Source organism: Emydura macquarii, unplaced genomic scaffold (assembly GCF_026122565.2).
Source record: "Emydura macquarii macquarii isolate MOO-44397 ecotype Brisbane River unplaced genomic scaffold, CSIRO-AGI_Emac_v2 contig_1483, whole genome shotgun sequence".
Classification (NCBI taxonomy): domain Eukaryota; kingdom Metazoa; phylum Chordata; order Testudines; family Chelidae; genus Emydura; species Emydura macquarii.
Genome location: NW_027131620.1, coordinates 11,879,202 through 11,891,632, shown reverse-complemented (window position 1 = coordinate 11,891,632; position 12,431 = coordinate 11,879,202). Strand labels below are relative to the sequence as shown.

The 12,431-nt window shown below is 38.0% G+C and overlaps 1 protein-coding gene across 1 annotated transcript in view; it reads left to right on the top strand.

The window, feature by feature from the left end:
- Nucleotides 1-12,431, top strand: part of DOK5 (docking protein 5) — a 77,139-nt gene that overhangs the window by 27,804 nt on the left and 36,904 nt on the right. The window contains exon 2 of the mRNA XM_067554205.1: nt 10,313-10,420. Within this exon, the coding sequence (XP_067410306.1) occupies nt 10,313-10,420 (108 nt within the window). The remainder of the gene's footprint in view (nt 1-10,312; nt 10,421-12,431) is intronic.

Below are 12,431 nucleotides of genomic sequence, written 5' to 3'. Positions count from 1 at the left end.
ATTTGATCAAGTCCTGTCACAAAAACTGGCTGGGAAGTGTGTGTGTGTGTGTGTGTGTGTGTGTGTGTGTGTGTGTGTGTGTGTGTGTGAAAAAATGGCTTTGCATTGGAAAGAGCTGAATTAAAGCTCATATGTTTAAGCAGATTTTCATTAGGAAGGCTTTTTCAGGTCCAGGCTGAAATTTGGGAGGGAGGGAGAGAGACTTCCTTCTCCCTTCCCGTTTTCCCCGAATAGCCAGGTGGTTAGGGTACTCACCTGGGATGAGGGAAATCCAAGTTCAAGTCCTTGTTCTGAGTTAAGTAGAGTGAGTACTTGAACTTGGGTTTCCAACATCTCACTTGAATGGCCTAACCGCTGGGTTATTGGCTATTCTGGCATGGATGGATCCCGGAGGCCTTGAAAAATTTCAAAGGTCTCTTGTTAATGCCAATTCAAACTGAGGAAAAAAAATCAAATTAGGCTATGTCTACATTGACAGCGGCAATGTCGCCACCAGATCGATTTATCTGGATCGACCGAGCAGTCAGTGACGACCCGCTCAGTCGATCCAGAAGTCGACGCTATTAATCCACCTCTGCAAATGGCGTAGCGCTGTGTCTACAGGAACTGTCCCATCGGCGCAGTGCAGTGAAGACGGTGCACAGAAGAGAAGCACAGCAGTTAACGGGAGTTACGCAAGTTTTCTGCATAGTTTGTGTAACTCCTGTCGACTGCCGCTGAATCGCTGGGGTAAGTGTAGACCAAGCCATAGCAAAGATTTTTGTAGAACAGGAAACCAGTTTCCCACCCAGCTCTGCTTGTCATTGACCGCAGTATTGTAATAGGCTAATCTGGTTTTCCATGTATGACCATGAAGGTGTGAACTGCATCTTGTAGAACACATGATAGGGTTTATAAGTGTGATTGAGGCCTGGGTCTCTATCTGTAATTGCAATTTGCTGAAGTGCTTTGTTAGGTTGAGGACAGACAGCTTAGCATTTTACTGGATCATACCCATAAACCTGACAATATGTAGCATTTACTTGCTGACATTAAGAATCATATGATGATGTTTTTAAAAATAGCTTTAATCTGGATGAACTGACTGTTCTAATGCATATGCTATCTTTGAGTTTGTTTGATTCATATCCTTCATGAAAATAATGCAACAATACCAAAGAAGGATTAAAACATTCAATATATCCAGTAAATAACTGACTGACTTTAATTTTTTTCCTTTGTTTGTCCTGCTCTAATTCTTCTTCAGAGCTCTGCTCATGAAGTCTCTAGTGATTTTGCTACTATCTCGTCAAATTCCTTTTTGACTGACCTCTTCAGTGTCACCTGTTTTTTTCTCTGGTTCTTGGTAGTTGGCTAGTCTAGTCAAACATTGAGCTGGGAGGAATTCCAGGTGCCTCAGAAGTCCCAGTGGTATCTGTTTAGGCGTTGTTTGTATCTTTTCACCCGTAACTAATTCCTGCCATTTGACTTCAAGATTTCTTCTTAGCTGTGTAAAGCTTTTTGCTGTAGTAGCTGCCATGTGTCTGAATCAATATAGAAGTATTACTGTTGTTCCATTTTAATTTACGCATTAGGTTAATTATTTCTCTGAATCTGCACTTAGGGAGCCATCAGAACACTGTTAGTTTTCCTTGTCCTCATTTCTTTTCCTTCTTCCTGTTTATTTGGATGCAGAGAAGGTGAAGTGGTGAGCATGGATTTATTGATCTGTCTGTCATGGTATTTGTAACTTACTTGTTGCTGTGGTACTTGAATTCCCAAAACATCATCTTTCTAAATTATTTGTCTTCCAAATCTTTTGATCTAGCCACATTTCTCATAACTTTGTACTTTGCTGCATATTGAGGATTTCCAGAGAGCAAACATGTCTTGTCTTGTGCCAAGTAAATATTACTTACATTTTCCTCTACCATGTCCTTTGATGATCAAATGTTGGTGTCACCTGCCAGAATTGCTACAATCTACTAATTCATTCCCATGAGTTTAGAACCCATATTAAGTGTTCTGGTAGCAAGAGTGAAGTCAGCAAGTGTCAGTGCAAAATATGAAAATACCTACTGCTTTTGGATGGGAGATTATAGTGCCATGTGGACCTAAACACTCCTCATGTCACAGAGGATATACCAAGCTCTATAGGAACAATATATTTTGTCTACTTGGAGTTATCCTCCTGATGTCTTTTGTAAATTGCTGAATATCAGAGTCAAAAGACTATAGGAGGGAGGTAAAGTTTTATAGGGAAGCCCATCCTATTTAGTAGAACTACAAATCATGTAACCACTTCCATTGACAAACAGTATCCATGTGAATCTTCCTATTAATTCAATCCATGTTCTTTCCATGTATGTATTCTTGTTAGTATAGCTGGACATTTTAAAATTAATTTACTTTCTCCATCTCAAATACTTTAGGTAGGAATTACATGTTTTATTGGATGGAAAGATACCTAATAAAGACCATCTTCTGTTGTAATAGCAGGCCCTTCAACTTATTTCACTGAAAAAACCCTAAGTATCAGGTCATAGAATTGTTTAATGGAAGTAGAGCTGGGTAAGGCAAGTGCACCTAGAATAGGGAAGACACATAGGTATATACCAAACAATCTGAAAGGTGCAGCTGTAATCATTCTAGTCAGCATAGGAAACATAAACTTTGAGGATGAAATCACACTTGACAGTATTTATAGTAAAACCTTAAAGCCAGAATGTAGGACCAGGGTTGGAATCTGAAACAGATTCGTACTCCATACTCTGTGCTCAGCTCTATCTACTATTGACCGTTAGCTCAAAGGGCCTCTTGCTACATAAAGCCCTACTGTCAAGTGAATCAAACCTCTTCCAAGATTGAAGAATAATTTGTAATAATAACGTTGTGTAAACTTTTTTAAGAGTGGAAAGTTTAACTGCTTAATGCATAATATCCTGTTTATCAAAACAAGTGTTCTAGCTTTAAGATGTACTAACTGCATTAGTATGGAAAATTTATATATTGCAAAATGTACTTGGAAATTTCCATGTACCCGACAAAAGCAAATATGCATAATGGTCATGAATGTAAAAAAAGGAAGTTATAGATCTGTCGACAGTCTATCTATAAAAGAATGTAAGTTTGAGTTATTGATTGAACTGGGCAGGACTGGGATGAGACTGTCTTCAGCTGCAAGCTTTGGTTCCATAAGGATTGCTTCTCTTTGTTATGCACTATTCTCAGATAAAAAGACAACTTTTAGTAATAAAGGCAATGAAGTTTGACTACCTTGTGTCTCTCTCTCTATTTTATTGTAACCGGCTAAGACCAGACCACTAATCAATTTTATATACAAAGGTAACATCACTAGCCCAGTATAATGGTTCTCATCAAGACCTTAATACTTTCATAAAAGAGGGATGATGGGACTTTTATTTTCCAATTTATTGAGCTATAAAGTTTCTGAATTGAAATGGTAGTTTCCTTTGTAAGTGAGGCAAAAAATCGGGATCAATACTCAAATGGCATATAATAAAAATCTCTAACTATTTTTTCCCTACGTGGGGGCCAGTGTGATTCTCCAGCCTCTTCTCTCAATGGGAGAAGGGTTTGAGGAGAATATTGCCTCAAATTGTAGGGTTTATATGGTTAAAATAGACTAAGCTTTTCGTGGCAGGGTCTCTCTCTTGTATTCTATAGCAAGGCACAAAGGGGCCTATTGTTGGCCAGAGCCACTAGGTTGCCATGATAATACAAATAGGAGGAAATTTTTCTGACACAGAAACAGGAGTCAGGTACTTTACTCCTCACTGTTCCTATGAAAATCTTCCCCATAACAAATAAAAAAGACACTCAGAAAAAAACAGTTGTAACGCATGTCCTAATTGCTGAGCCAGGTAAATGAAGAAGGGGTTTTTTTGTCTTTTTTTTTTTTTTTTTTAATTTTTTTTTAAGTCTTGAAGTAGGACTTATTTCTGCTAGATTAAATAGAGGGTTTTCATCTTGGTCACTCTTTAGAAATCCTTGAACAATGCAATTCACAAACTCTAGTAACTCTAGTGTTCAACAGAATATGTTTCTGAATTGCCAATATACCGGAAAATCTGAGAGAATTCTCAATAGGTTGTAAATGTGCCAAACTGCTCTTCATGGGGGGTGGGGGAGGAGACCATAAAAGTCATTAGCAGAATAGAGCAATAATCAGAATGAAAAAGGATAAAATGGAAAGTAGGACAACTTGTGGTGGAAGATTGAAAAGTAGGGGAAATAAATACAATTAGTCAACAAAATAGTCACTGTTGGGAGTAAAACTGAGAATCTGAGGCTACTTCTCATAAGCCAACCTTTGTATCTGGTGTGGGACATAGGCCCTGATTAAGCAAAGTACTTAAGTATGTACTTAAAATTAAGCATATGAGTAACTTCACTGAACTTAATGAGGTTAATCTTCTACTTCAACTAGTCAGGCAAATGCTTGCTGAATTAGTCATAGACTGAGATTTTCATAGGAGCCTAAGGGAGGTAGGCACCCCATGCCCAATATTTACAATGGGAGTTAGATGCCTAACTCCCTTGGGCACCTTTATAAACTCAGCCACACTATTTTTTAAGTCATTACGTGACACAGGTTATCTGCTTTCCTTTAACATTATTTGGTTTACAACAACAGTGCAGAGGTATAAATAATTATTTAACAGAAATTTCTGGTAACATCCAAATTGTACGATGGGGATAGCTGGTGACACTTTTTTAATGAAATCTCTGTAGACATACTGTTGTCTGAGCTGGTAAGGGAAGCTGGTAATGCTGCTTTTGATTGCTATTCTTAATGTGGCCTCCAGTCTGCACAAGGCCCTTAATGCAATAGAACTGCATAGTTATGTCTATTAGTCTTGGAGCAGGCGCATAGGCAGACTATGGCCTCTCTAGAAGAGGCAGAGGGTTTGTGGGTTTACACATGGATATGACAAATGAGAGAGGTATGTGTGTGTGAACATCCAATGGGAAATGCATATTAATCAGTGACACTCACACACAACTTTCAAAATAACTGGCTCTAAGTATGTACTGTGTTTTCTTTATGTAAATCCAGATTATGTGATATTCCTCTCCCCACAGCCAAAGCCAATTTGTTTCAATCCAATGAAAGGCCTTATTCTGAACTCTTTATTCCAGCCAAATTCTCATTGATTTTCCATGGGAATTAGCCAGAATGAACACTACTGATTGGTTTCCAAAGGCCTGATCCAAAGCCCATTAAAATCCGTGGAAAAGTTCTCATTGCCTTCAGTGGGCTCTGGATCAGGCCTTAAATTAGTGTTTCCATCAGAGATGTGGAAGATAATTCACTCAGGCAGAGTGCATAAGTGGGGAGACCTTGCATGCCCCTTGTTTTTTAAATAAATATAAAATTATTTGATTTGGTGATGTTCTCCAGCAATGTTTTCTAATTATTTGTATTACTGTAGTGCCTAGGATCCCAGCCAGGGACCAGGACCCTGTTTTGCTAGACACTGCATAAAGAGTAAAAAGGACAGTCCCTGCTTCAAAGGGTTTATAATCTAAATCCTAATCCTCTTCATGAAGTAGTTCTGAGTTTTCTGTATGTTCTTAGTTTCATAACATGACCTCTAGTCTTTGTCTTCATTAACTGCATTTATATTTTGTTGGGTTTAATCTGTGTAGACATTAGTTTTCTATAAAATACATATGGATCCATTTATGAATTTTTCTAAACTAAGCCATTCAACATTTTACTACCATGAATTCAGGCTTTAAATTGTATTAGTGTGTGTATTCAATCACTAGTCTTTCATCCAAATTTAGATCAAAGGAAACTAGAAGACATTATCTTCAGTAGTACTTCTATATTTCCTCCTAACATTTATAAAGTACCATAAAGATACCTGCTTAGTTTGGTATTTGGAAGGTTATCCTAAGTAAATTGACAGCTTAATGACTTGCTTAGTATGTGTCCCATAAACTGTCAAGATAGTATTTCAAAGTAAGTACTATCGAATGTTACTTACTAACCTCCTGCTCTCATTCAGAAACGTTCTCAAACATTCCCAGGTGTGAAGTATAATCAACGTCTGAGACTCTTTTACTTTGTGCAGCTTTCTGCTTGAGTGTTCTCATTGCAATGTGACATCACACGTAGGCAGTAAGTAACTATTCTTGTGTTTGCTTTGAAAAATACTAGTAAAGTCCATGATACTCTGGTAAGAGTGATAAAATAATAACTCTAGGCTTTTTCCTACTATTGTTCTTTGCAATCAACATCCTGCTGTATAAGCATAAAAGTCAAAAGCAAGATCTGATCCATGGGTCAGATTCTCTGCTTGTGAATATGGGCACCATTGATGTTAAGCAAGTCTGGCTTGCTAATAACAGTGGTGATTTGGCCTGTTAATTCTTATTGAGTTTGAGCTGTATCCTTTGTTTTCTTAGGCTATGTATACACTGACAGCGGCAAATTTGCCACCATCAGATCAATTTTTCTGGTTCGATTGAGCGGCAGTGTAGATATGCTCAATCGATCCAGAAGTCGATCAAATAAACACATTTCCCGTCAGCGCAGTGCAGTGGAGATGGCACGCTAAAGGGAAGTTATGAAGTTGACAGGAGTTACATAAGCTACACAGAGTCGACTGCCGCCGAATTTTGGCAGCAGTGTAGACCTGCCCTTAGTTAGACTTAGGGTGAAGCCTGATAGGCTCTGAAGACTGCTTAGAAGTACTTTGCTATAGTTTTGGAGTTTGTATAATTGTACAGTAAATGGATCATTTTGTTACTAGTGCGTAACTAATACACACAGATATTTCATTTAAAGATGTAGTGGTGCTCATCACCTTACTGTCTGATCACCTCATGAATACTAACAAATTTATCCTCAAAACACTTCCGCGAGATAGGAGTGTTTTATCATTTAGTTTTACAGATGAAGAAACTAAAGTATACATAGGCTGGATGATTTGACCCAGATCACATGGGAGACTTGTGGCAGAGTTGACAAGAAACCCGAAATATCCTGATTCTCATACCAGCACCTTAAGCACAAGACCATTTTCTCTGTGGCCTGGTCTACACTGGCCGTGGATTTCGGAGGCAGTTGACAGGAGATACGCAAACTACGTACAGTAACTTGCGTATCTCCCATCAACTTCCTAACATCTACTTACCACGGCATCTTCACTGCGCTGCGCAGACAGGAAATGCCCTTCCGTCGACGCAGCGCTACGCTTCTTGCTGAGGTGGATTTACAGAGTCGATTTCCGGGTTTGACTGAATGAGTCTTTACTGCTGCTCAGTCGAACCTGCAAAATCGATCCTGCATGGCCAGTGCCTCCGGCAGTGTAGACATAGCCTCAGGCTATTTGCTTGGAATCATCATGAGAATGTGATGGTTGCCTTTAAATGTTTTCATTTTCCTGATGATCCATTACATATCTGCCTAATTTATATAGTGGAAGTTAAGAACTGAGTAAGAATTAATGAACCCAAAAGATTTCTAAAACATGCTTATTTTCTCAATGCACTATTTTTAATGCTTAAATCTGATTCACATGCTCTAGTATTGTTTGGGAGTTTCCATAATCAGATACACTATTGTGATATCCCCCAGGGTACAATCTGGACTGTTGGATCATTGTGCCCCCTTAATTCTGCAGTCATGCCCTGCTTTGCTGTGTGAGCTGCCACACTACCACTTACCCCAGCCTCTAGCATGCAAGTTACTCCCAGACACATACCAAAGTGCTATGCCCAGCCACACGTGAATTACATATTGGGTGACACCCAATATCCCTGATCCTAGCCTTGCACCCCAGAAATGTACGATCTCGTTCTGTTCAGTCAGAACAATACAAACTCATAAGGTCTGTCAATTTGATAAAAAAAATTGATCATGCACCTGCCTATAGCGCTAAAATGATGCTTTCAGCCCACCACATTTTCCACTCTGCTAGTGTTATATCCCCTTTCGTACTCTTTGTCCATCTTGTCTCTTTAGATTATAAACTCTTTGGGACAGGGATTATTTACTGGTCTGTGTTTGTACAGTACTTCATACAATGGGGCCACAGTGCTTTAGAATCATAGAAATGTGGAGCTGGAAGGGATCTCAAAAGGCTGTCAGGTCAGGAACCTAGTACCAAGGACCAAGTAAACCTAGGCCATCCCTGACATGGGGTTGTCTGACCTGTTTTTAAAAACCACCAGTGATGAGGATTCCACCACAGCCTCCCTGGGAATCCTATTCCAGAATTTAACTACCCTTATAGTTAGAAAGGTTTTCCTAATATCTAACTAAATCTCTCTTGCTACAGTTAAGTTCATTACTACTTCCTCAATCTTCAGTGGACTTAAAGAACAATTGATCATAGTCCTCTTTATAACAGCTGCTGAGGGTAAAAGTTGAGAACCTGAGTCACAAATCCACCCAATTTAGGTTTAATCGATTTTTGCCTTTATTTGTACAATTTTAGATGGAATTATTCTCACTGAAAATGTCTGGACATACATTTATTCCAGAGAAATAATAACAGCCAAGACAGAATTGATAAATGGGCCCAAATTACCACATTCCGGAGGCACCAGGAAGTTCTTTCACCTTTCATAATAATCATCGTCTCTTCTGATGCATTGCCCTGGTCCTTCAGTCTCATTCTTCGGTTTCTGGTCTGGTGTTTCTCCAGTTTGGACTCATGCTCACTTCGGTCTTTTATATATTTCTATATTACAGATTATTTCATCTTTACTCAGTTGGCTTTTAGCACATTAACCCTTTGGATTTTAATTAAACCATACATTGTGCACATGCAACCTTCAGTTACCCATCTTCCTATTTTTCCTGCTGGGTTTGCATCTTCTGGATCATGTTGTTTTTGTGTCACCATGCCCTGGGTTGTCCCAGAAAAAAGGGTCTTTTTATTTGTCATTGCACGTTTCTGTATCATTTCACTTACAACTTCAAAAAAAACATATTATCTTTATTCTGTCAGCAATAACATTTTAAGAAGATTAGCAATTCTATGTAAAAGAATTGCCAAAACCATGTTTATGCTTACCAAAACCATGGCCTGAGTGGTACTTCATTAAAAATGTAGCTATGAAAGTTCTTAATCTTGCCATTAACAATTATTCATTTTCTATTTCAATGTTATAAGTAAGTATATGTTGTTCTGTGCTATGCTTAATCTACTAGAAAGGGGTGAGGGTCTTAGTTATGGAAAACATAATGATTCTTTAATGTCAACATTCCTTATCTTCTTTTCTCAAGAGTAAACATGTCCAGTTTTTTACCTTTTCTCATAGGTCAAGTTTTCTAAACCTTTTATCACTTTGTTGCTCTTCTGTGGACTCTTTCCAGTATAAGCACACCTTTCTGAAAGTGTAGCAATATTGGTTGGCCCCCAGATGCTACCATAGTACAAGTATTGGTAATAAGTAAGTGGCACAATTGAATTTGGAGGTGAACAGAGTAAGGGAAATAGAGTAGTAGTTAGAGAGGCAGGTGGGTCGAAGCTGGATTTATGGGGGCTTTTTGAAATACTCCTTCAACTTCTCTGGTGTTCCGTTAAGCAGAAGAGAAGCTCCTTCCAAAAAAAACCTGAGGTTCAGATGAATACAGTGAGCATATGGGAATGATTAATGATTAAATCTTGCTAAAATTCTCATTGACTTCATTGGGACCAAGCTTTGGTCCTAGATTCCAGGACAAAGGAATGATTTTGCCTTTGTATTACCCAGTAACTTTTCCAGTCCCTTCAGAAACACACAGTGTCATCTCCTGTCCTTGTTAGGCCAGTACAGATCTTTCCCTGTCTACTCTGATCAAGATTTTATCAAGTCACTATCTGAAGTGCGTGTAGCAAGACTGAATCCTATGTCTATTTTAATTTTTCCCATTACAATAATGCAAAATGTCTAAATAAAAATCATTCAGCTGTTCTCTCTTTAGTATTGATCCCTTGGGATCAGAAATTATCTTGCACTAGCAAGTCCATGATTTGCATCTTTTCCCTCTAGTGGCTAGCATTAAGAAAAATGATCAGACAAGTATTTTGTTCAGAAACTTTTTCTTCATGCCATTGTATTCTGAAATTAGGCCAGTGATGATTTTCCCCCCTGTATCTGTCTTTAAAACACTCATTTTCTTTCTTCTGATTTCAGTAAGTCTATCTAAGATCCGTTGTGGATACAATGTTGTATTTTTATTGTAAGCAACTAGTTTGTGACTAGTGAATAATTTACAACCGAAAGCATCAAAAAGAAAACATGTTATGGAAATGTCCATGATATTCAAGTCACTAGAGATGCCAAGTTTACTCTTTTGTGCTTCCAGATTTATCAGAGATGCTGGTTAGTATTCAAGAAAGCTTCAAGCAAAGGGCCAAAACGACTGGAAAAATTTTCAGATGAGCGTGCTGCCTACTTTAGGTGCTATCACAAGGTAAGATTTGGCCGTATGTAAATTTACCCAAGTTTCCATTGAGTTCATAATTCTACACTGTTCTCACAGATTCTTAGAGGCCAAGAATTCTTAGCTTTGTTGCTACTTCAAAGACAAACTCTCCAGTGAAATTTACAGTTTTTATAACCTGAATATTTTGACAACTCATCTACTATTTATATAAGCAAGATGCTCAAAATAGTAGGCTCGCTTTTTGGTCTGTTGCATTTACAAGCCTTAAAGCTGGTTGAAAAGTTGGAAAAAAATTCTTGAAAGTCTTCATAATTGAAAACATGTGATTAAATATCTTTATTAATGAACGCCATAGTTTATTATTAGCATGGCAAGAATAGTGGGCCAATTACAGTTCAGACATGTATAAAAAGAGAGGGCCTGAGTCTCATTTACACTAACACCACCTGAAGGTCCCTTTACACTGTCAAATGATGTAAATGGGAGTAAGTTAATATTTACACCTACTTTAAGACCCATCTGCACTGCTAAATCCATGTAAAATGGCCTTAATGTAAACAAGAATCAGGTCCAGAGTGCTTGCCTTGGAAAGGTTCGTCTAAATCATAGTTGCCATAACCATGTCTTTAAGGGCCCTAATGCCAGGTTTTTTAGACACAAGTTTCAACTAAATTTGTAATGTTCTGCATTAGCAGGGAAGACGTTGGCTATTTGAGCAAACACTTGGAAACATAAAGGGACACATTCATCCTTAGTGTAACTCCACTGAAGTTAGAGAATTTGGCTCAATGTTAATATGAAAGTCCTTGCTAGATGCCTTTCAGACCAATGAACTTTCTTAATTTTTCTAATCACTTGTCTCTAGGGCCCTCTGCTCAGCTCAGTTCATCTGAGAATTTACATGAGTAATTCCCTTGGGCATGGAGTTGAAAATAATACTTTCTAATTTATAATCTTTGCTAGCAAAAGCTTAATACATTAGAAAATTAGGAATTACGTGCATAACCTCCTAGGTGCCTGTGAGTGCAGATGAGCTTCTGAGACTGGTCCATTCTTACCCAGTTTGTGAGGCATATAGGAGGAAATCATGAGGGAATACTGGATCTGAATTCTCTCCTATTTGTCTCCATCTGTATCTATGCTCTACATAATTTATAAGGGATTGGTCATAAAACCCTGGGGCTATTTGTAGTATGCTGTGCCCAGAAAAAGAAGTTCATTCAAATTTATATGAAGCAATTTAAAAAAGCAATGAAAAGTGAATAATTTTTTTCCATTTGATCTCTGTGGTGATTGCACAGTGTATATTTTTAGAGTTGATAAATTTCAGCTCTGTGTGATGTGTAGCATCTATGATGGTGTAGTTCTGACAATTACTGATGCAAATTTAATCTCTTCTAATATTAATGTAGAACATCAGCAGTACACGCACCACTGTCTGGAAGAATTTGTATTTAAGAGTGGATTTGAGATCCAAGAAGAACTGAAATATTTAAGGCCAAATTTTCTTCTCTTTAAGAGGATGGCCATCTTTGCATTGGCAAGTTTGTTACATATGCAGTCCAGAAGTCAGTTCCTGCAACTGGATCTGCACAAGTGGACCTCTATACCACAGGGCTTCCACTAACTTCAGAGGGATTTTATGAAGGCCTAGGGATCCAGCCATATAAATCAAATTGCAAGATATGGTCTAATATCAGGTAATTGATTTATGGAAGTAATCAGAAGCTCAGACAGCCAGGGTGGCATATACAATACTCTCAGTATTGGTTGAACTCTGTTTCCAGTCACATAAATGGTAAAACTCCCATTGATTTCAATAGGAGCAGTATTCAGCCAATTCTGAGTACTTAAGAAAATCATATCTAGAAATAATTGCAGGCAGAAAATGAAACACTAGACTGGGTTAAAAGATTTTGTTAAAAAAAAGTTTTTGAATAAAAATAGCAAAGTGTTAATAGAAAATATTTTGGGTTGTTTAGAAATGTTTTGGTTTTAAAAAATCCCTAAAACCAAACCCAGCAATTTTTTTTCCTGC